The sequence below is a fragment of the Eptesicus fuscus genome, chromosome 15 (genome assembly GCF_027574615.1).
Source record: "Eptesicus fuscus isolate TK198812 chromosome 15, DD_ASM_mEF_20220401, whole genome shotgun sequence".
Taxonomy (NCBI): Eukaryota; Metazoa; Chordata; class Mammalia; order Chiroptera; family Vespertilionidae; genus Eptesicus; species Eptesicus fuscus.
Genome location: NC_072487.1, coordinates 69,693,901 through 69,720,895, shown reverse-complemented (window position 1 = coordinate 69,720,895; position 26,995 = coordinate 69,693,901). Strand labels below are relative to the sequence as shown.

Below are 26,995 nucleotides of genomic sequence, written 5' to 3'. Positions count from 1 at the left end.
GGCCCTGCGAGCCCCAGGCTTCTCGCTCTTTCTGCAGTAGGAGGGAGACCCCAGGAGGAGAGGGGGAGCTTCCTTTACTTGGGGTGGGGGGGGGGGGCAGCAGGACATGCCACCAGACTTCTGACACCAGTGCCTGCTGCCTGCTCCTCACAGGCCTGATTTCTCCCAGAATGCTTCAGTGCTGCTCGGTGTCATCTCGCGTGCTCCCCACTACGGCCCTGGAGTGGGGGCGGGGTGGCCCTCTCCATTCTCAAGATGAGGACAACGAAGCTGAGGGGACAGGGGACTGATGCCTGACACTCCCTGAGCCTGGCAGACAGGGAGGGAAGGCTGGGTCAGGGCCTTGACCAGTGGGCGGGGAAGAACTGAGAGACTCAGTTCCTTGCATTCTGCATTGGAGAGGGTGCCCCGGGGCATGTTGTAGTGTGTTCACCAGCCCTGCCATTGGTCCGGTGTACTCACCTCCTTCTCATTCATTCCCTCCCCCTCCCCTGCCCTCTGCCTTTTCTCTTACAGACACTGAAGCCACCTCAGGGGAGGGAGCCTCCCAAGGCAGTGAGTATATTTTCCCTCCTTGTGGGCTTCTGGGACGGGGGTGAGAGACCCAGGGGTGGAAGGAGATGCTCTTATCCCCCCCAAACCCCCATTACCAGGAGGTCCCATGTGGCTTCTGGGAAACACATTTTTCATGGTCCAGGCTTTGGGGCCAGTGGGTCCTTAGGATGTTGGATGTACCTCCGAACAGCCTTTCACCAGAGTGTGTTCCCAGACATAATCGGGGTTCTGTCAGGAAAGGGCTCTCTGGCCACACAGCCCGGGGAAACCTTGAGCCTTGCGAAGAGGAACACGTTCTTGCTGTAGACTTCCCAGGGCCCTTCGCTGGCAGGGGCGCCCAGGCACTTCCAGGGGGGCCCAGCGGGTGCAGTTGCCTCTGTTCTGTGGCTCCCACTCATGGGCCTGGGGCTCCATGGCCGATGTTTGGGAGCCCCTGCTTCAGAGAGTTACCTCATGAGCACCCGTGGGCACCAGTCACTGGGGTGCGGTGTCCCAAGCCCGGGCTGTGCAGGGCCTTGACCTCTGGGGACAGTGTTCTGCTTTGCTGCTCACAGGCTCTGCTTGCCCGCCCTCCACCTCTAAACCCACGGGCCTGGTGACAGCAGCCAGAAGGCTGTGGGCTGGGATGCAACCGTCCCTACCCAGCAGCCCTGAGCCTCGGAGCCCAGCGGCTTCACCCCAGGTGTATCCGCAGCAGAAATGTGTGCGCATGTCCACCCTGAGATGGGAACTGGGGTGCTCTTCGCAGCTCCAAACTGGAGACCTCCCGAGTGAGCGCCCAGTAGGTCGAAGGGATAAAGGAGTCACGGTGTTCCCGAGAAGGACTGCCGCACAGCATTGCGAAGCGGAGATACAGACTTACACACAGCAGCGTGCCTTACCCGCGGACAGTATTCGCAAAGGAAGCCGGGACAAGAGTCCCTCCTTAGGTCTGCGTACAGGAAGTGCAAAAAACTGGGGGCGCGAGTTCATGCTGGAAGAATCAGCGTCCTGGCCACCTTTAGGACGGGCTTCTGGGGTGACATTTGAGCTGGGCGCTGGTCACACAGGTGTTTTGGGTTTATGGAAACTGAACAAGCTGCGCACTTAGGATTTGTACCCCACTTTTTGTAGGGGACCATGTAGTAAACATTTTAGACTTTGCAGGCCACCAGACGCCCCTGTCACTACTGCTCATCCCTGCGTGCAGCTCAGATAGGATCTCCCGTTCTTTCTATGTATTTGTTAGACCACCATCAAAAGCTTCTTAAAATATAAACACCCCCCCAAGAAAAATCCAAAACAGGTGCCTGGGGCTAAAGCGCTGGGTCCTAAGAACACGCCCCCTGAGGCACTTCCCCATCGAGCTCTCTTTGATTCTCTTTGATTCTTACCCGTCATAGGCAGGCAGGCCTGAGGCTACTCTTACTTTTATTGGAGAAGAATCAGAGGCTCAGGTTGGCCAGCACCTGCCAGAGGGCCCAGGGCTGGGAGGAGGTGAAGGCCTGGCCCTCCTCCCCAGCCCCACCTCGCCCCAGCCTGGCCCCCCGGCTCCTTCTCCCACAATAGCTCCCTTCCCCTCCGGCTCCCATGGTCTGCCTGTGGTCAGCCACCCATTTAAAGAACTCCCCCGGTTATCTGTCCTCCCTCGGCTATTCCGGGCCCCTGGCCTCGCCAGCAGCCCCTCAATGATATGTTGTGTTCCGTCTGGCTTCCACTGTTGCCGGGCCCGCAAGTTGTTAAGGACTCTGTAGCCGGAGCTGTTTTTAGGCCTTCCCTCACTTTTCCTTTCCTCCCCATGGCCAGTGTGCTTTATTTTATTTCCAGTGCTGCACCCCTACCCTGACCCAGGCCAGCCGTGTCTGCTCAGAAAGTCTGGCTTCCTCACACGCCAGCCTCGTCACGGGAGCCCGGCCATGGAGTCGGGCAGAATAGCAAGCCCAGCCTTCCCGTCCTGCAGATGAGGCTCCTGAGTCCCAGAGAGAAGTCATACCGCTTGTTGGGGGTGGAGGTGGGCGTAGAGACGGGGTTCCACGCCTTTAGTCCGGGCACCTTTCATTTGTTGGTTAGAAAAATGGTACAGTCACACAGAGAGGCCTCTACCCACTTACCCATCTCTCAACGAAGAAAATAAAAGGTTAACTCCACATCCAGTTCCCTTGCACACTCACTCTGTGGCTGTTAGCAGGACGGGTCCTTCCCAGGCTCTTGGACTGAGGGCCTCAGTAGCCCACCGGCTGCTCACCCGAGGCCGCCCCTGGTCTCTGCGGGGCAGCTCACAGCACGTCTGCTAACGAGAGCGAGATGGTGTGCGCCGGACATGTGTGGGTCGTGTCCTCTGGCTGCTCTCAGGGTGGTTCCGTCACTTCACCGCGTTCTCTTCATTAGAAGCAAGCCGCTGGGTCCTGCCCAGGCTCCAGGGGAAGGAAACACACAGGACAGGAACACCAGGAGGCCAGGGTCATTGGGAGCCATCTCTGAAGCTGCCTTCCACGGGCCCGCTTAGCTGTGGGGCTTGGGGCGGGTCCCTCTGAGCCTCCGTTTCCCTGTGAGGACGTAGTAACCCTCAGATGCAAGGACTAGTGGATACGGAGGGAGGTGGAGCCAGTTGTGACCCGGCCCTTAGGAGCTCAGCTCACAGGAGGTGGGATTGGGGGTTGGTCTGAAAGTCACCTCGGGGCTTCCCGGTCTCCCTGTGTAGGGGACCCCTGACACCCCAGCACTGGTTCTCTGTGGAGTCACCAGTTGGGGCCAGTCTGAGCTTGTCCTTTCTTTGGTTCCTGAGGCGGATGAGCTGGCCCCCAAAACTCCACCCCCCGTGACTGAAGCCCTGGTGACCACGTGTTGTCTTTCCATCCCTCACAGACAATTTCAGGTACACGTGCGACATCTGCGGCAAGAAGTACAAGTACTACAGCTGCTTCCAGGAGCACCGAGACCTGCACGCGGTGGACGGTGAGCCAGGCCCCTCCCTCCTGGGGAGTGAGTCCCATAGAGAGACCCCCGACTCAGGGCCCCGTCTCTGGCCCCTCCCCTCCCTCCGCCTACCCAGAGGAAGGTCATGCAGCAGCCAGACCATGAGGGACGTGCCCAACCCCTGAGGATCCTGGGGAGAAAAGGTCCCCATCACACTCCCTATATACTTCTGAGTAGGGGAACCCACATGAAATTGCCAGCTTTGTAGATCAAAAGCTGTCGGATACCCACAGTTTTATATCAATTTATTATACGATTTCATATTGAGTATTCTCATGCTCTGGTGAAATTAAACCAGTTTTTAAAAATGAATGATGGTATTTGAGTGTCTTAGATTAGAGAGTTAGGAATTAGATCAATAAATTTAGGTAACTTGTTTTTGGAAACGGAAGAATCCTAGAAATAGGGTCTTGGGTCTGGGAGGATCTTGGGGGCTCCCTCTGGAGCCGCACACCCCCAGCCCATCTCCAGCTGCGACAGCCCGGCTTCCCACCGACTGGCTCATCCTTCTTCCCGCCTCCTTTTTCCTCTCCTCCCGGTCTCTCTCTCGTTTTCTCCTGCCCGGGCCCTCAAATGGGTGCTAGGCCCTGCCGTGGGAGGGAGAGGCGTGGAGACACAGCTGGGATGTCCTGGTTGGGATGCACCCTCCTGTGGCCGCTGGGCCTGCACACTGGCCAGGGCCGCGCCCCCAGGCCAAAAGGGCAAGTGCACCTGGACGGGGCGGGCAGAGGCAGCTGTGGGTGGGGACTAACGGGGCTCCTGTTTGCTTTTTTCCTCCTGCGGCTGCTGCCTCCTGCCCCGGCGCAGTGTTTAGTGTGGAAGGGGCCCCCGAGAATCGGGCAGGTAAGTACCTGGTGGCTGGCCACCTCCCTGGTCCCTGCTAGGCTCCCGCGGCCTGGTGACCAGGGCACTAAGGGCCGTGTGTTCTCCCGCAGACCCCTTCGACCAAGGCGTCGTGGCCGCTGAAGAGGTGAAGGAGGAACCCCCGGAACCATTCCAGAAAATCGGGCCAAGTATGCGGGCCGCTCCTTGGGGCGGGGGCAGGGGCGGGGGCTGGGTGGGGAGACAGGCTGGGGCTGGCTGAGGGTGGCATGGTGGGTTCCGCTGCTGGGAGAAGGTGGCATTGCTCATCCGGCAGTAACGCCTGGCTAGCGAGCCACTGGCCTCCTTGCACCTCACTTTGCCCACCTGTCAAATGGGCCAGTCAGTGTTGAGATTTGGCTTTTGAGAAGCAGGACAGCACAGGGTCAAGGTCAGAGCAGGGAAGGCAGCACCTGGTTGGTGCCCTGGCAGTCTGTTAGCCGTCCTGAGCCTCGGCTCCTCACCTGTGGCATGAGGGTGACATTTCCCCACAGGTTTGTTGGGGGATTAAATGAGATCCTGGCCATCAATCACCTGTTAATTAGCACAGTGCCTGGTACATAATAGGTGCTCGGAAAACAACTTGTTATTGTCACCTGAAGGGGTTTATCAGCCAGTGGAGCTGTCCAGGGGAGCCATTTGCAGACAATCTGTCCTTGTCCTAGAAACCCCCGCGGACAGGAGCCACGCACACGTGAGCTGCCGGTTTTCGGCACAGCTGTATTGAGTGTTGTGGGGACGCAGCCGTGAGCAAGACAGATGGGGCCCTCCCTGTGGGGAATACGGGAGGGAGCCCGCAGGTCGGTAAGGAATGGTTACAGCATACCTAGAAGCACGGGCGGCTGGGGGTGCCAGGGGTGCCTGACCAGCCTTGGGGATCCGTGAGGCTTCTGAGTGGGGACCAGGGTGGGGATGAGCCCCTGCATCCCCCTCGAAGGCAGGAGAGCAGCACTTTTCTGGGAATTGAAAGGCCAGTTGATTGTGAATTCAGGTTGTGAATTCAGGTCTTGGAGAGGCTCGCATACCGGACACAGTTATTTAGACCTAAAGACCTAATCCTGAGGGGAGTGAGCTGAGCCGGGAAAGTGTACTAAATGGGGAAGGGACTTAATTCAACCTGCATTTTAGGAAGACCATTTTGGCTGCGTGGAGAATGGACTGGTGGTGGTGGGAGGGTCTCACAAGTGAGACTGGGTCCAGCCCTTCAAAAATGTACATTTACTTCCTGTGCCTGTCTTACTACCGGCACGGAAGACCTTCCTGGACGCTGCCTCATCGCGCTAAGGACAAAGGCAGCCTGCGAAAATACACACACAGACATAGAATGAAAGGGTGTGGAAATCTGAGGGAAGGGAATCGAGGGAACTACCACGGTGAAGCCGCTTGGTCCCAGGCCCTCTGGAGGCATTGCTGGGCCCCTGGATGCCTTTTCTTCCTCCTTCCTCATAGGGGATAATTGCCTGCTTGATTTTTGCTCTTCAACTCTCAGGAAACTGCAGATGTGATAATATCTGTAACGTGGTTAGCACTGTGCTTGTCATATGCATAGTAAACATTCAGTAAACAGTGACATTAAAATAATCTTGAAGATAAAATGATGAAAATCTCAACACAAACACTGCCAGAAGGTAGATTGTGGGAGATCCAGATGTGATGCAGACCTGTTCCAGGACAGATACAGGACAGGGAGTCGCAGCATAGCACTACCCTTCCATGTCTGTCTAGCATTATAATTATGAAAATTGGCTTTGGAATCCAGCAGGCCCCGGTTTGAATGCTGGCATCACCAGTTTACTAGCTGCGTACCCGCTCTGAGTCTCCTTTGACTCCTCTGTAAATTGGGACAAGAACGGCGATCTGTTCTGCAGGATGCATGGGTCAGGTGTCCAGCCAGCACCTGGCTCATATTCAGGGTGTCACACGTGAGCAGTGCTGCCAAGGGGTAGTTGAGAGTGAGAGCTTAAGAGCCATCCCAAGTATGAATCCCAGCTCTACACCTAATCACCCTGGGACATCCTGCAAATACTGTAATCTCGCTAATCCACCATTTCCTTAATTCTGAAATGCAGTGAGGACAATGAAACTCCCCTCTCAGGATTGTCATGGAGATTAGCTCAGATTATACTTATAAAGGGATTAGTCCTTGACACTTACGTGGAAGCATTAAATAAGTGGTCCCTATTACCCAGAAGGTGCAGAACAAGATGAAACTTGTTCTATGCATCGGTGACTAAGCCTTACAGCAACCCATGCTAGGACCTGGGAGGAATGATCACAGATGATGCAGAGGGAGTACCGAATTGCATTGAGAAAATTGAACTGGGTTTGTCGTGTCTATCCCTCTCCCCGCCCCCACACCCCCTGCCCCGCTGCTCCCAGCTTGGCACTATGGAAGGTTGCTAGAATAGTGTGATGCTGTCCCTGGTTACCACTCAGGAGCTGCCTTGTGAATTAAGACTGCTGCTGCTTGGGCTCCTGACACTTCTTACAAGCAGGCCAATGCCACAGAACCCTAAAACGGATGAGGCGTAGATTAAGAGGAGCCAGGAGCAGCATGGCACGCTGTGAAGGGGCTAGTTGCCACAAGTAGCGGTTGTAGGTCGGGGGAGAGGAAGAAACCTGGCAGCAGTGCATGCTGGGAAGTATACCTTCCCCATCCACATGAGCTGAGCAAATTAGAGAGTTAGGTCCTTGAGGAGGAAGCCAAAGCCATGGCAGAGCAGAGGCGTCCTGCTAGGTGAGGGAGCTGGTCTCGGGGGTCCTGTGTGTCAGCTTGCTCTCCAGCTCCAGATCTGAGAATTTTTACCATGGTCATGGTCTACCACGATAATGAGAAGATTCAGAGCAGTTCATTAGTGCCAGCGGAAACAGAGTAAGTCTGGATTTGACTTTAGGTTATTTGATTTTTATATGTGGATAAGGGAGACTAACTTGGAAAATAAACAAACAAACAAATAAATAAAACCATGGGGAGCTGTGAAATTCCACATCACAAGAAAAAGATCATTTAGGAGACTCATGGGGAAGAGCATACCTCCGAAAATGATCTACTGCAAAATCTAGATGAAAAATTCGTCTGGCAGCCACAGTTGATTATAAGAAAAATATGCCCTGTCTTGGGCTACTTGGGCTGCGTGAACAATGCGTAGCTTAAACCACAGAAATTTATTTTCTCACAGTTCTACCGGCTGGTAGACCGAGATCAGAGTGCCAGTATGGTAGGGTTCTGTTGAGGTGACTTTTGGCCAAATACCATCACATTGGGAGGTAGGGTGTGAGCATCTGGATTTGTGGAAGACACAATGCAGTTCATAGCATGAACCCTGTGAAAAAGGAGCCCGGAGTTGTATGGTGAAAAAGCAGCAGGATAAGATGAAAGGGCAGAGAGAGAAGTGAGGTGAGGAAGGATTGCAGAGAAGCTGAAAATATAAGAACAGAACTAAGACTTCCATTGCAGGTAGTAAAGAGCAGAGTCAGTCTATGGAAATGGAATTAATGATGTGAAGGACAGATTTGAACAGATGAGATAATAAGAGGGAAACATGATAAGTATGGAGAATGGGGAACCAGTTCCAGATCATTGATGATATTGTACCAGTGGGTATACTTCCCAGCATGCACTGCTGCCAGGTTTCTTCTATTATATCTTTACAATACTGTAAAGATATAATAGAAGAAAAATTTGCTCAGCTGAAGGAAGGCCTGTGTATGTAGGTTTAAGGGCTTGTCTTATGTCAGGTAGAGTCAGTATAAAGAGATCCCTAACTAAATATATCTTAGTGAATTGTCAAAATTATACATATAAAAAGAAAAATTATACGGCCATCTAAATATTTTTTTAAAAAGCAAGTTATATACAAATGGATCCAAAATGGACATGTCTCAGTCTTTTCTGCAATACTAAATGCCAAAAATAATGAAATCGTTTTGAAGGGAAAAAGTTATAATCTAAGAATTTTATATCTAGACAAATTGTGATTTATGTGTAAAGGAAAAAGCCAGATCTCAAAAACATACTATAACTTCTATGTCCCCATCTTCAAGAAGTTACTTGAAGTTATTCTCTAAGGAGTAGAACACACTTAAGGGCTTCAATATGAGGAAATAATTCGCAGTATTGAATACTACCAATAAAGCCAGATAAACTAGAAGTAAGCTTAAAATGTTGCGCTTGGCTACATGGCTCAGTGGTTGAATGTCAACCTATGAACCAGGAGGTTATGGTTCAATTCCCAGTCAGGGCACATGCCCGGGTTGCGGGCTCTATCCCCAGTGTGGGGTGTGCAGGAGGCAACCAATCAATGATTCTCTCTCATCACTGATGTTTCTCTATCTCTCTCCCTCTCCCTTCCTCTTTGAAATGAATTAAAATATAAATATATATATTACACACACACACATACACACACATACATACACACATATATATATATATGTATATTTAGTTGCAATTCTGATTGTAAAAATTAATGCAAAAGACAAGGATTATCCTAAAATATTAAAAATTAGTTTAAAAACACAAGAAGGCAGGAATAGTGAGGGATACAGTAAAGGTCAGTTAAACCAGTCCTACTCCTAGTATGGTCCCCCCGAGCAGCAGCATCTCCTACAAACAGAAATTCGTAAGTCCCACGCCAGGCCTGTGGAATCCGAACCTCTGGGTGGGGCCCGGCGATCTGTGTTGTAACAATCTCTCTAGATGATTCTTATACATGTTCAAGTTTGAGGAGCACTGAGTTAAACTCCCTTCTCAATGGCAGTAGACATGAAAATATCATTTCCTGCTTGATTATAACATTTAGAGAAATATATCTTATACACTGTCTAAAACAATGGAGAATGTTGGGAAATAATTGAATATTGGAGGATAATGGAAATGCAAAGAAAAGAGTCCATGCATCAAACAACTGAAATTTTGTTGGATGAAGTTGAACAAACCAGAAGGGTGGAGCAAAGGAAAAAAAAGATAATCATAAAACAAGTGAAACCAAGTCAGATATAGCCATCAAAGCAAATGGCATGATCTCCTTTATTAAAAGACAAAGGTTCTCAGGTTGATTTAAAATAATCCAATTATGAATGCCTTATTAGAGACATGCCTAGTTAATTCATTAGCTTTTCTCTTTCTCAGGAAACTCTTTGCTGCTTCCTTAACTACATTGGTTTCCTGAGTAGAATTTCCATAGCACTGTGAATGTCTCCTTTAAGAGCACCCACTGCCATGGTTGCAGTTACAAATTTGCATGATCATTTGATTTTTCTGTCTCCTTTTCCAGACTGTAAGCTCCTTGAAGGCGGGAACCATGACTTTTTGCTCAACATTTTTGTTGCCGGCATTTGGCACAGTATCTGTTTAGTGAATGAAAGCACAGGGAAATTCAGGGAGATGTCTCTAGGCACATGCAAGCATGTAGAAAGGAGAACCTGATGAAGTAATTACCAAGAATTAATAACATTAATGCCAGGCAAACTAATAAAATGTGGTTCTTAAACGTTCCCGAGCATTAGAGTTTTCTAAGGGGTCTATTAAAACACGGGTTGCTGGATTCCCATCCCTAGAATTCTTCTTTCAGTCCATCTTGGTTAAGTCCTGAGAATTTGCAACAGATTCTCAGGTGGTGCTGCTGCTGCTGCTGGCCCAGGGACCTCACTTTGAGAAGGACTGCGCTACAAAACAGGGCAGTCGTAACAGAGGGCACCGTTCGCAGTGAAGGTTTGGATCCCTGAGCCTTTGGGCATCAAACAACATTATTCTAAACGAGAGGCTCAGTGCACGAAATTTGTGCACGGGGGGTGGGTCCCTCAGCCTGACCTGCACCCTCTCCAATCTGGGAGCCCTCTCCAATCTGGGAGCCCTGATGGCTTAGGCCCACTCCCTGTGGTTCTCTGCTCTCTGCAGGGCCTACCCGCTCCGCGCCCACTGCCCAGAGGCTCTCCACGGCTGGGGTGGGACGCTTCATGCGTGCGTGCGTGCTGCCCAGAGGCCCTCCACGGCCGGGGTAGAATGCTTACCTCATCGCCGTGGCAACGAAGCAAGCATTCTGCCAGGCCGCTCATGCTGCCCACTCTCAGCAGCCGTCCCCCCAGGACTGGGGGACTCCGGCGGGGCTGAGAGGACTGTGCACTGCCATCTTGTGGCTATGGGCGCCTCCATCTTTGTGACAGAGTGATAGTTAATTTGCATATTACCCTTTTATTAGATAGGCTACACAAAATAAATGTAGAAATACCATGAAATGGGAGGATTTCTTACAGTGAGTCTTTGGCAGAGCAGGTAGACAAATAAGATTACATAGGGATACAGGTGACCTAACAACTTTGAATCCTGCAAATAGCAAATAGATCTTTTCCAGTGTTCATGACTCAGTTACAAAAAATCATTTAACTACAAGCAAATTTTAAAGTTTCTATATTGAGACAGAAATCCCACAAACAGAGTAAGAAGCCAATTTGAGCAAAAATACTTGTAACTAATATAAAGAATAAAATGTTGGTATTCTAATCTACGGAGTCTTAGCGTTTTAAAAAAGGTAAGTATCCCTATAGAAACATTGGCGGTAAACACAGAAAAGTCATGAAAGAAAAATTGCAATTAAACATGAAAAACAGTAAATTTCCTTGTGACTCAAAGAGGTGGGAAAGAAAATCAGCAGTGCATTATGGTTTCCCCTGTCAGTCACAGCTTAAGAAGATAATAGTATCTAATGCTTGCTACCATGTGTGTAAACAGTCATCTTCCCATCTTTCTGATTGAGATACCAATTGGCCCAACCTTTTGATAGGTAGTTGGTGCTTTGGTTATCAAAAGCCTTAAAAAATGCATACCCTTCATTTATCCCGTGGAAATAATGTGCAGAGATTATGCACACTAATCTTTTATTTTGCAATGATGTGCAAAAATAATGAGCACATGTGCAAAAATTTCTACAAGGATGTGGATCATAGCATTACTTATATATATATATATAGGAAAATTTTGGGAGACATTCTGAATGTCCCCTGATGTAGGAGACCAGCGCAGCAAATTCTAAAGTCCAGTGGGAACCATGCAGCCAATAAGTGCAGGAGAGATCGAAGTTTATTGATTAAGCAAGATGTCCACAAAGTATTGTCGATCGAATGCACCAGGTTACAAAGAGGATATAGATCGGGGCCACCCATTCAAGGCCCGCAGCAGCCAGACAGATGATGTCGGTGTAAGGGGAGTGAGGGGCGGGGTCCTGGGCAAGGTGCAAGGTGCACGTTCTACCCGAGGGGTAGCTGCTACTCTTTGTTTTGGGGATTACAGATGATTGAAATTACTCTTATTTTTTTTAAAAAAAATTTTGTATTTATCAATATTTTATAATTTTCCCCCAGTGAACAATATTACATCAGAAATTTTTAAGAAGAAAGAAGTTAGGCAGACCCAAAAGAGAGGTAAAAATAAAGTCTGGTGGGACCTGAGAGGAAGAAGTGACCTCTTCTGCTGGGGGGCATGGGGTGCTTGGGGGCAGGGAAAGGTCCTGGAGATGAGGGGACCCCAGTGTGGCCATTGCAAAAGGGGCTGGTAGAGAGATTGGCACTGGAGGTCAGCTTGGGTCAGCACACATTTCCAGAGCACCGGGGCCTGAGGGTGGAGCGATGAGGGAGAACAGTGTGTGCCAGGTACTGTTCTAAGCACTTGACATAGAAATTTAATCCTCACAGCAATCCTATAAGGTGGTCCTATTATTACCCCCGTTTTACAGATAGGAAAACTGAGGCACAGAGAGGTTAAGAGATTTGCCCAAGGTCACACAGCTCCAAATGGCAGAGCTGGGATTTGAACGTAGATAGTAGTTGACTCAAGCAGGCTCCCAATTCTAGTCTGTTGTCCCCGAATGAGGGGGAGTTTGGGGGGAGGGAGCGCGCTGCTGCTTCTGGATGGGAACCAGGCGCCTGTTCCCACACTTTTATCTCCCTTCTTGGACAGAAACCGGCAATTACACCTGTGAATTCTGCGGAAAGCAGTACAAGTACTACACGCCCTACCAGGAGCACGTGGCCTTACACGCCCCCATCAGTGAGTACCTTCTGTTGTTGGGGGAGGGGTGGGCCAAGCTGTAGTGCCAGGCTCTGGGGTGTTACTAGGGGAGGGTGAAACTAAAGGTGAACTTGATCTGGGCCAGTCTCTAGGTGTCCAGGTGTGACCTGGGGCCACCTTACTTGAATAGCTGGGAAAGCCCCTCCGTTAAGCCAGGAAAGCCCGCGTCTTCCAACAGGGGATTCGGAGGGTGGGCACCATTCATCCAAGTCCTTCAGTGGCTCTGTCCCCATCTCCTCTAAGCACCTCCAAATCATGTTCCTGAATCCTCAGCCCCAAAGCCAGCACCACGTGGTGCAGCCGCAGTCTGAACCCATGCAGAGCCTAACCCGGGCAAGAGATGGCCACCTGGACAGGACAGCTCCTGTTTGTCCTTGGTGCGAAGCTGGAATGCGAAGCCAGCACTCAGAGCCCTGGGTGTTGATCCCCGGGCATTCGTAGGCTTGCATGTGACCTGGGGCAGGCCCCTCCTGTGTCTGGCCTCCAATCTTTCCGTCCAGAAGGGAAATGGTTCTCAGGGCTGTTCCCACAGGGACATAGCAGCCTTCCATTCTCCTGATGCAGCCGATTCCCCAGTGCCACTTCTGGATGTTGGAGCGGGCTGCATCACCCTCCCATCCCCAGTATATGAGCTGGAGGCCTTCAGTCCTCAACCAAAATCCAGATGGAGGCGGGGCTTAACCAGCTTTCCAGGGCAGGATGTTTAGGAGCGGAGGGTCCCCCGATTTTGTTTCTTAGGACAGAGCTGTGCGGATCCCACTCCACAATCTCTAGACGGGGAGTCATAGGTCCAGAGACAGGGAGAGGTTAGGCAAGGTCAGCAGGGGTTTAAGCTGCCTAAGGCCTGGGAGGCCCATGACCCTTTTAAAGACCCGAAAATAGCAGCACAGGCACGTGGCCCCCCAAAGGCATTCAGGTGGGCAGGAAGGTGTCCAGAACTTAGAGGACAGTGAAGGCAGCTTCCTCCGGAAGTCCTCCCTGCTGGGCAGAGCAGCAGAGGTGGAGGGTCTCCCATGGGCGAGAGCTCCCATCCTGAGATCCATAACTGGGTGAGGATTCTTGTTCTACTCAGCCTCTGACCTGTGCCTGTTACTTAGCTTCTTGGGCTCAGGTTTCCCTTCTGTGGAAGCTCTTGAGGTCTTTCCAGCCCAGAGGTCTGAATTGTAGGCATCTCCAAACCGTCAGGCAGGTAGACCAGGTGGCCCAACTAGAGGAACCCGTCCTGCCAGTGAGGCTAGGGATGTATCGGCCATCCATTTCCCACCACATGTTCTGGTCCTGGTTGGAGGGGGCGGATACAGTTTCCGCTTGGTGGGCACGACCCATCCATTTGACTAGTGGTGCTGGTGCTGAGTCATCAGCCCTGTGGCTGGGCTTGAACTCCATGGCCTGGGCCCTCTGAGGATCCCTCTTTCCATGGGCCGGACTGGCAGCCGTGTGTGGACATCTGTCCTGCTGCCTGGTTCCTGGAGAGGATGCTACCCAGAATGCACTTAGACGTTAGTTGCAAGGCCAGCCTGCAACCACGGTTTCAGCCTTTGGAGAGCACCTTCACTGCTGCTTCTGTTCTCCCAAATTTCCGGAATAAGTTGAATACCGTCCTGGGGTTAACAAGGGGTGGAGCTTGGCTTTGAACCTTGGAAAGCGATGATGAACATATCTGTCACTCCCAAAAGTTTCCTTGTGCCCTTTTAGAATTCCTTGATCACCACTTCCCCATTCACAGGCAAGCACTGATCTGCTTCCTATCACTGTAGATTACTCTGCATTTTCCAGAATATTGCATATATGGAATCTTACTCTTTTATTGTCTGTATAGGGCTGTCTGGCTTCTTTCACTGACCATAATTGTTTGAAGATTCTTCGTGTTTGCATGTATCCGTACTTCATTTCTTTTCATTGATGGGTAGTCGTTTTCTGTTGTCTAGATACAGTAAGTTCTCACTTTAAGTCGTCAGTAGGTTCTGTAATTTTAAGTGAAGTGATGTATGACAAAACCAGTTTTACCATGGTCTAATTGACAAAAGAGTTAAGTTCCTATAGCATATCATCAATGTTATAATGAAATGGCATTGAACAAAATTACATTATTTGAGGACCTACTGTATAGATACCACAATTTTTTTTATTCACTTATGGATGGACACATGGGTTGTTCCAGTTTAGAGCTAATATAAATAAAGCTGCTGTGAACATTTCTGTACACGTCTTTGTATGGACAAATGCCCTCATTTCTCTTGGGTAAATATCTGGGAGTGGAATGGCTGGATCATATAGTAGGTGTAGGTTTAACTTTTAAGAAACAGCCAAATTATTTTTCAAAGCGATTATGCCATTTTACATTCCAGCCAGCAGTGTACTTTTCTTTTCACGTAATGTTCTTGTCTAATTTGGGTATCAGAGTAATACTGGCCTTACTGAATGAGTTGGAAAGAGTATTTCCTGCATGGCGTGTCAGTTAGGTTACAGTGATTGATAATATTGTTTAAATCTCTACACCTTTCCAGGCTTTTAAAAAACATATGCTTGTTCTACCAAATACTGAGAGAGGAGAGTTAAAATCTACAACTTTCATTCTAGATATGCTGTTTCTCCCTTTAGTTCTGTCAGGTTTTGATGCACACATTTTGAAACTTGTTCTTAGGTGCACACACTTGGGATCCTTATGTCATGATGAATTGACCCTTTTAAAATTGTTCAATGCCCTTCTTTATATCTGGTAATACCCATTGTCTGAAATCTACTTTATCTGATATTAATATAGCCACTCCAGCTTTCTTAGGATTAGTGTTTGCATGGTATATCCCTTTTCATCCTTTGCTTTTTACTTATGTGTGTATTTATACTTTAAGTGCATACATATACTAGTATTTGGTTCTCACTGCTTTATCCAGCCTGACAATCCCTGCCTTTTAAATGAAGTGTTTAACCCATTTATATTTAATACATTATTTTGATATGGTTAGATGTAAGTTTTTTATCTTGTATTTCTATTTGTTTCATTTCTTCTTATTATTCATTTTTTTTTGTCTTGCCTTCTTTAATATTAATCAAGAATTTTAAAAATTTCCTCTGTTAGCTTTCCACCTATACTACTTTTCCATTAGTGGTTACTTTGTGGTTTAGAATATATATCGTTAACGTATTATAATCTACTATGACTTTATGTCATAACACATTATACGTTATATGAGAACCTTATCACAGTATACTTCCATTTACTACCCTCCTGTCCTTTGTGCTATTCTTACATCATATAAGTGTTAACATATATATCATACATAGTCTAAATAAGTTACAAACCCAACAATTACTTTTTGCTTTAAACAGTCAACCCTTTGTTAAAGTAATTAAGAAATGAGAGAAAATGCCTTTTATATTTATTACATATTTACCATTTTCTGTACTTTTTCTTTATATAAATCTGAATTTCTTCTATTTTCCTTTTCCTTTATTCCCTGAAGAACTTCCTTGAACATTTCTTACATTGTAGGTCTGTTGGTGAAAGATTTTCTTAACTGAAGATGTTTTTATTTCACCCTTTGAAGGACATCTCTGGATATGAAATTCTGGGTTGAGAAATTTTTTTAGCACTTTAAAAAATGTCATTATTTTATCTTCTTATGTTGTGTCTTATGAGAAGTCAAAGGTCATTCTGGTTGTTATTCTATACTTAATGCATCTTTTTTCCTGTGGATTATTTTAAATATTTCTCTATAATACTGGCTTTAATAATTTGATTATGGATGTATAGTATTCTTTGGCTTTATCTTCTTTGGGGTTTATTGAGCTTTGTGGATCAGTGGGTTTATATTTTTCATCAAGGAAAATTTTCAGTCAGTATTTTCATAAATTCTTTTCTTCCCGAATTTCTCTTTTGCCTCCTATTGAGACTTTATTTACATGTATGTTACTTTTTTTTTATGATGTTTACAGATCAGTTGAAGCTGTGGTCAATGTTTCAGCCTTGTTTTCCCTCTGTGTTTCTATTTGGATTGTATTAAGTGCCCTGTTCTCACGTTTGCTGATCTTTTCTTCTACAGTGTCTTACATTTTTTCCATTGGAAATACCCATTAAGTGAATTTTCCATTTTAGCTATCATATTTTTTTATCTCTGTAATTTCCGCTTGGTTCTGTTTGACATCATTTCTTTCTTCATTATGTTCATGTTATCCTTTAAATCTTGGGAGCATATTTATAATAGCTGCTTTAAGGTCCTTGTCTGCAGATTCTGTGGTTGCTGTCATTTTTGTATGTTTCTGTTGACTGTTCTTTTTTTTCCTGTTGAGTATTATTCACCTTTTCCTGCTCTACCTGATGGCATCCTTTTTTATTCTGTGCTGCCTGTTGTGGATGCAGTGTTGTTGTGTGTCTGGATTTTGCTATCTTCCTTTGAAAAATGTCTAATTCTGATCTGGTAGGCAGTTAATAAAGATTAGCTTGATGCTTCCGAGGCTCGATTGTAAGCTGTGTTGGGGTGGGTCTGGAGCACAGTAGCCTCTCCCTATCCGCGGTTTCCCTTTCCATGGTTTTAGTCAACTGTGGTGTAAAAATGTTAAATGGAAAGTTCCAGAAATGAACAATTTGTACATTTTAAGTTGCACACTGTTCTGAGTAACAGGATGAAATCTCACGCCATCCTGCTCCGTCCCTCTTGGAACAGGAGAGATCCCTTTGTCTGCCTTCTCCAGGCTGTGTAACTACCCTCCCCTTGGAAGCTGTCTCAGTTATCAGATCGGTTGTCACAGTACACAGGGCTTGTGTTCCAAATAAGCCTGATTTTAATAAAGGCCCCAACGCCATGTACATAACCTCTATTACAGTCGGTTGTTATAACTGTTCTGTTTTCTTACCAGTCCTTGTTGTTAATCTCTTAGTATGCCTAATTTAAAAATTAAAATTTGTCACAAATATTTATGCCTAGCAAAAACAAACAGTACCTCTAGGATTCAGTACTATCGGTGGTTTCGGGCATTCATTGGAGGTCTTGGAATGTATCGCTCCTGGATAAGAATTAGCGTAATCCCGCGTCTCAGCTGAATGCCCAAGGTATTCAGCAAGGTCTCCTCTCTGGCAAATGGGAGCTCAAACATCCTCTAACCTCGCACACCCCTGACCCCTCACTCACTCGCAGCCTCAGTCGCTGTCGGCTGCCAGGCTTTGCAGGGGGTCCCTCTGCGCATTTCAGGGGCTCTTTCTTTCTCCCTTCTTTGTCATTCTGCCCTTCCAACTCCAGCCATCTTGGAAGCCCTGATCTCTGACCGCCGTCTCCTCAGTTCAGGGTGACTGGGGTGCTTGCTTTGGGCGTCTCCTCTGCGTTATGGTCCAGAAGGCCTCCCCAGGCAGAGAGCGGGAGTGGTCACGGGGCTCATGGGCGGTCTTCTTCCATGATTCACAGGAGCCCGGCACCTGCTTCTGTTCAAGGTCTGAACACTGTTGTGTCACGTGTTTAGTCCAGCTTTCCATTGAACCTGGAGGAGGGCTAGTCCCACACCAGCGGCTCCATCGTGGCCAGAGGTGTCAGGTCTCCGGTTCTCTTCCTCAGACTAACATCCACAAGGAGGGTTTCCCAGATTAGACCCTGTTGATCCCGGCTCCCGCTCATTTCCACCTCCAGCCGTTGATCCCACGATGCCCATTTGCTGCAGATTCATTTCCACTCCCCTCTCCTTCAGGGAGTCCCCCCGCCCCCCACCCCTGTGCCCCGGTCTCTTCTCCTTCTCAGTTGCATGGTTACTTTTTTAAAATCCATATATTCTCTGAGTATTTTGCTCCAGTTAAATTTTCAACTTCATAGGAAGGAGAGATCGCGGTGTTCTCTTATTTTTAAATATCTTTTATGTGTAAATATCTCCTATGTTTCTTAGAAGAGCCATCAGCCAGTCTGTCTAAAACTCTTCCTTTCTCTGCGAAAGCCCAGGTAGGAATTCCAGGTTGACAGCATTTCACGTGAGAAGGTCAACAGATGGTGTTAAACTATCGGATGAAATGAGTTAGGAGCCTGGGAAATGTATCGTGGCTCGATCCCAAGCTGCTCTGTGACCCGGGAGTGGTGCCTGTCCCTCTCTGAGCCTCTGCATCCCTGTCTGCCTGCACCCTTGGGGCCAGTGGAGGGGAACATGTGAGATAGGCTTGCCTCGAGGAGAAGCTGGGGAAGGTTCTAGACTCCCAGATTTTTCTCAGGCTCCAGGTAGGAGCGAGCGTCTTTGCTTTCTGTGGACTGAGAAGGGGTGTCCACCCTCGAGCATGGGGGGCTGGGGTGGGGGCTGTGGCTCGAGAGGCCACTCACTCGGCCAGCTCCGAGGGCTCTTGGGGACTGAGAGCGTGACCCTCTCAGGTACCGCCCCCGGGTGGGAGCCACCGGACGATCCAGACACGGGCTCTGAGTGTTCACATCCAGAGGTCTCCCCGTCTCCACGCTTCGTGGCCGCGAAGACCCAGACGAACCAGTCGGGGAAAAAAGCTTCGGCCTCCGTGGTCCGATGCTCCACCCTCTTACACCGCACTCCTCCAGCCACCCAAACCCAGACGTTCCGCACTCCAAATTCAGGATCTCCAGCAAACAAGGCAACCTCAGGTACCAACAGCCTGTGTCACCCCACACTTCCTCCATTCCCCCTCCCCCACCTGCCACAGCTGTGCCCGGGTCATTGTTCCCTTGCAAGAGCAAGAGTGGGGGTCCCCTAGTTCTGTGGGACGCATCCGGGTCCTAGCTCTGCCTCTGACTGGCCCTGAGACCTTGGTGAGCCTCCTAACTCACCTCTCTGAGTCTAACTTTTCTTATCCTAAAATCAGAGGGTTGTACAAGATAGTTTGCAAACTTTCCTCTTTTTAAACAAGAGAATATTTCCCCCCAAGACATGACCTAAAGGTGTTTTTAAAAACTGTTTTAAATTCATTGCCGACGTTTGAACGTGAGGAGGTTTTATGTGAAACCTGATTTCCAGCTGACATTGACAAGTCCGCTCCGGCAGGTCCGGGCCCACTTTCCTGCAGTGCAACAATTGGCTTGGGCTGAGCCACAGCTGCCTCCTTTCACAGAGCATGCGCTCTCCGGTTTTCCACAGTCCCCACCACTCCCTCCTGCCCACCCAACACAATCGCCATGTGGCAGGTGCCATTGCTCATTGTGGTCACACTGTTTGTCTGTCTGACATCCAGCCCAGGTCATCCATTTATGTCACCTGCCTGGACCCCTTGGCATGAGTGTGCATCCCCCCATCTTTCAGAACACCCAGTCTAAGAACTCATTTCTTGAAGCGGAGTGGCTGACCTGCCTGAAGCTCTGTTCTCTTGGCCTCCCTCTACTCGTGAAATTGCTCCGGGGGCCATGGCCCAGCAGGAAGCCAATGGATGCCAGCGCCAGTGTTTTCTCAGTCCATGCAGAGAGGGGCTCAGACCCCAGAAGGGTGAACAGCAGTATTTCTCCCAGGAAAACTGAGAAGATGCATTGTGTGCTGAGCGCCAGTTACCAGGAACCCTGATTCATGCCCAGCTGGAACGAGCCTTGGGCTGCCTGCCTGTGGGCATGGGGTAGAGTGATGTAGGGTAGAATGATGTAGAGTAGAGTGATGTAGGGTAAGTGATGTAGGGTAGAATGATGTAGGGTAGAGTGATGTAGGGTAGAGTGATGTAGGGTAGAGTGATGTAGGGTAGAGTGATGTAGGGTAGAGTGATGATGTGGTCCTTCGGGGATCATGGACCTTTCAGTTGCTTTGAAGAGGCCCCCAGCCATCCATTAAATACACAAGCGATCAGACGGAGTTCAGTGACCCAGTAGGCTGGACTGGCGGTTGACTAGTTGTGTTTGCCATTATTCTCTGGTTTGTGGGCTACTGTGGGGCAAGGATGTGTTCGTAGGAAGTGTTTGAAGATAGGCTGATTATGTTTGGATGTCCCAAAGGAGAGTGAGTACTTAATCAATCTTGCACCTCGTGGATTTTAAGGTACTGTGTTGAGAAAAGCCGACAGCCGTTGTGTTTTTCTAGCAGTAGGCTGGTCCGCGTGGGCTCATTGGTGGTAGATGTTGGCTCCACTGAATCATGGGGTCACGAGTTTCAAATGTTTGCTTTTTATTCTTGACCTATGGCTGGGAGTCTCTGCGTCTGTAGTTCCTGCAGGGAGCTGCCTGGAAGGGGCTGTTTGGTCTGTGGCAGCGATGGGACTTGCTTCTAGCTGCCTCTCTGTGACCTGGGAGACGGGGGGGGGGGTGGGGGCCGAGCAGGTGGGCAGAGCGGAGGACACCAGGTTGCTGGCAGGAACCTGCACGGCAGAGCGGGGAGTGGCCGCCGCCTTCACCGTGTTGGGACAGGCAGCGCTTCCCGGGCGGAGGTGCGGGCCTGTGCCTGGGACCTCACCCACCGTACAGCCCACCGGCTTGTGGCCAGAGGTGCCCGTGGCAGGGAGAGCTGACCCGGATTTGCGTTATGAACCGAGTACTGGGAAACGAACTATGACCTCAGTTGTCCTAAGCTCTGCCGATGAATTGGTGAGGCTGCGTGAAAATCCTCCGCAGAGGGGTCGCCAGCCCCCGGCCCGCACGAGGATTAGGATGCAGAAAGGAATCGCTTGTAAGAAAGGAAGCGTCTGCCTGTGCGAGAATGAAGTCTCATTCTGCCGTCTTAGAGGATTAGCAGCGTGTTCGGCCCGGGAACTTGACAGCCTCACTTTCCTGTGTGTGTGTGTGTGTGTGTGTGTGTGTGTGTGTGTTTTCACCTGTAAAATGGAAGTGACGGTGTGGACCTCATAGAGCTATTGGGAGAATGAAGAGAGACCCTGGGTGTAAGGCATCTAAATCAGTGCCTGGCACATGGTAGGTGCTCAGTAAATGAGAGCCCCCCCTTCCCCCTCGGCAAAGAATTGAGGGCCTTTCTTTGCCCATTTAGAGATGACTTCTTGAAGGGGGCGGATAGGTGGCTCTCAGCGCAGGCATCCTATAGATGCGTTTTGAAGAGAGGTTGTCCTTGTGATGTGGTGGACGGCCTCTGCGGAAAGGAGACGTTGTTGGGGTCAGGGAGCGGGGCATTGAGCAGGACCTGCAGGAGCCGCCTCTGGCTTCCTTCCCCGTCGCCCGGTGATCGTCCGGAACCCCGGCCCCCACAGCCTGAGCAAGAGCCCCTCTGGCCCGGGGTGGACTGGGTGACAGTGGCATTTCCCAAAGTGAGTTCCTGAAACCACCATTTTTTTGAGGAATAGTAAGGAATCTATCTGATCATTAAAAAAATAGGCGCCCTCGCTGGTTTGGCTCAGCGGATAGAGCGTCGGCCTGTGGACTGAAGGGTCCTGGGTTCGATTCCGATCAAGGACACATGCCCGGGTTGCTGTCTCGATCCCCAGTGGGGGGCATGCAGGAGGCAACTGATCAATGATCTCTCTCATCATTGATGTTTCTATCTCTCTCTCCCTGCCTCTCTGAAATCAATAAAAAAAAATATATTTTTTTTTAAGAAAAAAATAGGCTTCAGTGGCCAAATCCATTTGGAAAGGCTGGATTAAATGAAGCCAGATGGGCCTCTTCTTGGTGACCTTCTCGGAGCCTTTCACACCCTGGTGCAAGTTGCTTCTCCTTAAGAAAGGGGCTGGCTCGGCTGTTCCACCCAGTGACTGGTTCCCGGAAATCTTTGTCTCCTGGAGCATCCAGCACCCATTGTGCCCAGAGCTGCTTGGAAAAGCCGAGTCCCCTCCCAGCCTGGATGTCCCGTTTCAGTACCTTCTGCAGGTCGGGGAGAGGAGGGCTCTGAATTGGTATTTCCCCCTTGGATGCTATCTCTGCCTCTGGGGTCACAGGCAGTGCCTGGGAGAAGGGGAGCCACTACGAAAAGTGCCGCCCGTAAGCGGAGACGCCCAAGACATCATCAGGAGCTGGTCCTTCCCCCGAGTGAACTCTGACCTGACCTCACCAGGTCTTTGGCCTCCTGGGGTGTGGGCTGCCCCCGCTCTGCCTGGCACACCTTCTCTCCAAGGCGCCTCCTGGCCACGCAGGGACCACTGGGCACGTGGCGCTGCCTGGCCCGCCCGCTCTGCCAGAACTGCCTTCCGGAGACAGCCTGCCCTCCTCCCTGCTCCGTTGTGGGGCCTGAAACGGGGGAATCTGGCATAGGGACTAGTGGGGGGCAGATCCACATTACTCAGTGTCACACATGTGGCTCCTCAGGGGCCAAGATGGGAGACCCAGGCCCATTTGCCATCTGCTCCCTCGGCTGGATTTCATCTGCGTGCTCCTGGACAGGTCACCCACACATGCCCCTAGGCCTGGACCCCCACCCCCTCTGGGCACTGTCCGGAGGGTCTCCTGGGGCCCTGACAAGGTATCAGGTAACTCAGGTGAGCTTGAGGAGCTGGGGGTTCTGGTTTGGGATCCTGGAGCTCCTCATTGTGCTGATCCCCCCAACATAAAGCCCTGGGCCCTCCTCAGCCCAGGTACCCCAGCCTCTGAGCCGCCTCTGGCATGCCCCCCTTTGCACCTAGTGCTGATCAGTCACCGGCGTTTTCTCTCGCTCTCTCCTGTCCTCACCAGCAGAAAGCGCTTTCAGTCGGAGGGTAGAGAGCAAAGCACAAAACCACTTTGAAGAGACGAACAGCAGTTCCCAAAACTCCAGCGGTGAGTGTGCCCTGTGGCAGGTGCCCTGTGCTGAGGTTGCCGGCTCCGTCTGCTCCCCGCTGTGGGCTGGGGTCTCCGTGATGCATGCTGGTGGTGTTGGGAGGGGGCTGAGAACTAGGAGGCCAGGGCTGGGCAGAAACCCAGGGGCCTCCTTCTGGGCCTCGGGGGCATCTCGGGGGACTGTGGCCCTTCCTGTCTCTTCCCCACGGAGAGAGGAACTCCTCCCTCCCCATAGCCTGCAGCATCTACTCGCATGGCCCCAGAGAGTTGGGCCTAAAAGAGCCATTTCTACGTTTTTAGGGAAAACATCGTAGCCATTTTCTTTCCAGCAGAGGCTCCACTTTGGACCAGGAACCCATCCAACGGTTCCCTTCCAGCCCCTGCCAGCCCAAGGTTTGCCTGAGGTTCCTGGTAGTGTTTTGGCGCCCCCTGGTGGCTGCCTCCGCCAAGACCCTGGCAGAACAGAGAGGGCCTTAGAACAGAGCTGCCCAAGGCCCCTCTCCCCAGATAGACCCGGGTCAGCCTGGCGGGGCCGTGGGGCGGAGGGCGGCGGGGGGACAGGGTGTCACCAGCGGCCTCTGTCCGAGAAAGGCATAGCCAGGCGGTCTGCACAGCGACAGCCAGGCCAGGAAGGAGAAAGAGTTCTGACTCTGGTTATCTTAAAGCAAGGCACCCCCTCTCTCGCACAGTTCAAGTTCCATTCACCATACTCGGTTTCCACTTGTGCCCAGCGTATCCCGGGCACTGCTTGTGTATAGACAGATGCTGGACACAGCCTGGCCGTCCATCAGGGGCTCTATGGAACAGTTGGGAACACAGATTTGAATGTGGAGGCTTCTGCGTAGGAGTCTGAGCTCCAGCTCTGTGTCCAGCCAAGGTTCGAACCTCAGCTCCGCCCCCTGTGAGCTGGCGGCTGGGCCGGGACTCTCAGTTCTCCTCCGCTGTAAAGTGGGAATAGCACAGACGTCCCTGCGTGGTGAGCACTCAGCAGGTGTCCTGCAGAGATTACGTACCCACTCATGTAATCTCTTTGAGTAAACCAAGTTATTCCCCGAGTGCCCTGAGCAAGGGAGTGAGGTGCGCTGGGGTGGCCCTGAGGATGCTGACAGGATCCCTTAACTGAGAGAACGTGTCAGCTTTTCCAAGCTGCTTCAACCCTTTTGAAAAAACGTAATCCGGCAGCATCTCCAAGAGGTGGGCTTAAAAGTGGTGGAGTTTTGCCCAAGGCCACACAGGACTAAGCATCAGGACCGGAGCCCTGACCTCCCGGGAGTCTCTGCTCGGAGCCAGCCAGGCTGCACCCCCTGCCTCTCCTTCCACCAGAGCCGGTACTCAGAACTGGGAACTGGCTGTGTGAAGGGCAGACACCGTTTACTGAGCGCTTACTATGTGCCTGGCATGTGTTCAGAGCTGTGTGTGTCTTTCCTGTCTTCATGTGTGCCCCAGCCCCAGGAGGAGAGCTATCTTTCGTTTTGGAGTGAGAAAATGGAGGCTCAGGAGAAGGGGGTGGTTGCCCCAGGTCCCCAGCTTGTAAGTGGTGGAGCCAGGACCCCAGCCTAGTCCCCCACCCGCACCACTCTGCCCCCTCCTGTGTCTGAGGCTCCAGCAGGCAGAGCACCTCCCAAGCACAGCCCTCCCGCTCGGGGCTAAGACCAAGAAGCAGCCTCCTGGCCTGAAGCCGAGTGTGGACATGGCTCATTTTGCTCTGGGGGCTCACCTGTGGAGAGTTGAGTGTGTCCTAGAGGGGTGGCCCTGACGGCTACGGCCCTGCCCAGTGTCCCAGCCCCACCCCTGGAATCTGAGCCTGGCTCTGTGCTCCCCTCGTCTGAGGGCCCCATCTGGCTCACCACTTGTTAACACTGGAAATAATGACAGTCATCTGAGAGCACCAGGCCCGGAGGAGACGTAGCTAAACTGTTTCTCTTTTGCAGAAACGGCAAGTCCCCTGATTTCCAATACTTTCCCTCTCCTACAGAGTAAGTGGTGGTCCCATGGGGGGGCTGGAGAGGGCGAGGCAGGGCAGGGAACGAACTGAGTGGCCGCAGCTCGCGGGGCCTCCCCAGAGCATCTGACCTTGGGCCGCCCTCCCAGGCAGGCAGGGCAGCTGGCAGAGCAGGAGGAGTGCCCAGCCCAGGCGGGTGGAGGAGTTGGGATGGGGGATGAGGCAGACCCCCACCCCCCCGACAGTGGCAGCCTCAGACACCCCCCCCCCCAGCCCTACGGGAACACAGACCTCCCCATTCCTGCCCCGTGTCAGCCATCCTCCTCCGCTCTTTCTCCTTTTCTCCTTTGTACCCCTTCTTCCTCCCTCGTCTCTTGGGCATTGACTGGAGTATTGGGAACAGAGAGGAAAGACACAGGCCCACTTGTCCCGTTCCAATGTGCTGTCATTCTCCCTTCGGTCCCGCCCTCCACCTCTTCTCTGCCCTTGGCGCGTCTTATCCCACTTCTTGCTTTCCTGTGGCTTTCTCCACTTCTCACCCTGTTCCTTTTCTTCTTCCTCTCCCTTTCCTCTGTGTCCATGGCCTTGTTTGGGGGTTCATTCATACATTAACTCATTCGTTTGCTCAGCAAACCGTGACGCCTGTGTGCTTCTGCAGGCAGGCAGATGGGCTGTGGGACCAGGAAGACACGGCCTCTGCCTGAGAGCTCCTGGTCCCTCCTCCAGCCCATCCCCAGTGCCCAGAACAGTGCCTGGCACACAGTAAGCACTCAGTAAATGGCTGCCTGACCCATCAGAGGCTCTCTGAGGCCGCACGACTTCCTCTCCCCATCGATCCTTCCTGCCCCCAGCCTCCCCCTCTCCCGTTAGTGCCAGGGGCAGATCAGGCTGGGCCCAGAGCCCCCGTGTGTGTTGGGGGTTCCCAGTTCCAAGTCTGCCCACAGCCCAGCAGGAAGGCGCCCAGGGTCCTTCTGCCCCTAAAACGCTGCTTCGTTCCTCCCCGCAGAACCCTACACGTGTGGCGCCTGTGGGATCCAGTTCCAGTTCTACAACAACCTGCTGGAGCACATGCAGTCCCACGCGGGTGAGTGACCCACAGCCCACCGGGGCGCCGCAGCACCCTCCCTGCCACCCCCTCCCCCACCCCGACCTAGGGCAGCCACTCTTTCCCAGGAAAGGGTCACAGGACATGGGACCTGCCTTGAAGATCCCCGGTCCATCAGTTATAACACAGGGAGGAGTTGGGGGGACAGCGGGCTCGGGAGAGCACAGAGAGTGGGCACGGGGCCGAAGAAGGCTTCTGGAAGGTTGTGGCTCCCGTGTTGAGCCTAAAGGCCAAATAGGAACTGACCAGGGAGCGATGTGAAGGTGGACGTTGAGTGTGGCTCGAGGTCAGGGTGAGCAGAGGCCAGAGATGGGCCCCGGGAAGGCCTTGAATGCCAGCTCGGGGCATTTAGACTTGACCTTAATGGGGAATAGTGACAGCAGTTGGAAGGCTGCTCAGGGACCACTGCCTGAAACTCCCACAACCCACTCCCTCCCTCCTCTGAAGCCCCAACCCTCCCCCTGCTCTGCCAGCCTCTGGAAGCTGAGGCTGATTAGGGAAGAGTCTGGAGCCCCGCTAGGCCATCCCTCAGGCAGTTGGGCAGAGGCCATTAAAATGCAAATGAAGGCTGCACCTCCCGGTGGCCCCACCTCCTCCAAGCACCTCCACTTTTTTCCGAGAAGAGCTTTGGGCTGCTTTGTTCTGGTCCAGTGCTGGCAGAGAATGCGGGAGGCAATCCAGTGCAAAGCCAGGCTGAATCCCAGCCAGGCTGCGTCGGGATTAAAGGATTGACTCCATAGAGAGAAATTAAACGTCATGATCTGCGCAGTTCACAGCGCTGCTGATAAGGGGGATCAGCCTCGAGTAACACCAATCTCATTAAGAGGCTGCCGAACGGCACAGGGTAATTCCCGCTAATAAACTTCCCTTCTGTGCCGGCGGGAACCCTGTCTTGCTTTGTAATAGGTCAG

General features: G+C 51.2%; 1 protein-coding gene across 1 annotated transcript in view; it reads left to right on the top strand.

Moving 5' to 3' along the window:
* ZNF618 (zinc finger protein 618) overlaps positions 1–26,995 on the top strand; it is a 59,456-nt gene that overhangs the window by 27,643 nt on the left and 4,818 nt on the right. The window contains exons 5-14 of the mRNA XM_028130734.2: positions 517–555; positions 3,400–3,489; positions 4,318–4,353; positions 4,446–4,523; positions 11,731–11,790; positions 12,326–12,415; positions 18,775–19,014; positions 22,954–23,037; positions 24,969–25,013; positions 25,986–26,063. Coding sequence (XP_027986535.2) covers positions 517–555; positions 3,400–3,489; positions 4,318–4,353; positions 4,446–4,523; positions 11,731–11,790; positions 12,326–12,415; positions 18,775–19,014; positions 22,954–23,037; positions 24,969–25,013; positions 25,986–26,063 — 840 coding nt within the window. The remainder of the gene's footprint in view (positions 1–516; positions 556–3,399; positions 3,490–4,317; positions 4,354–4,445; positions 4,524–11,730; positions 11,791–12,325; positions 12,416–18,774; positions 19,015–22,953; positions 23,038–24,968; positions 25,014–25,985; positions 26,064–26,995) is intronic.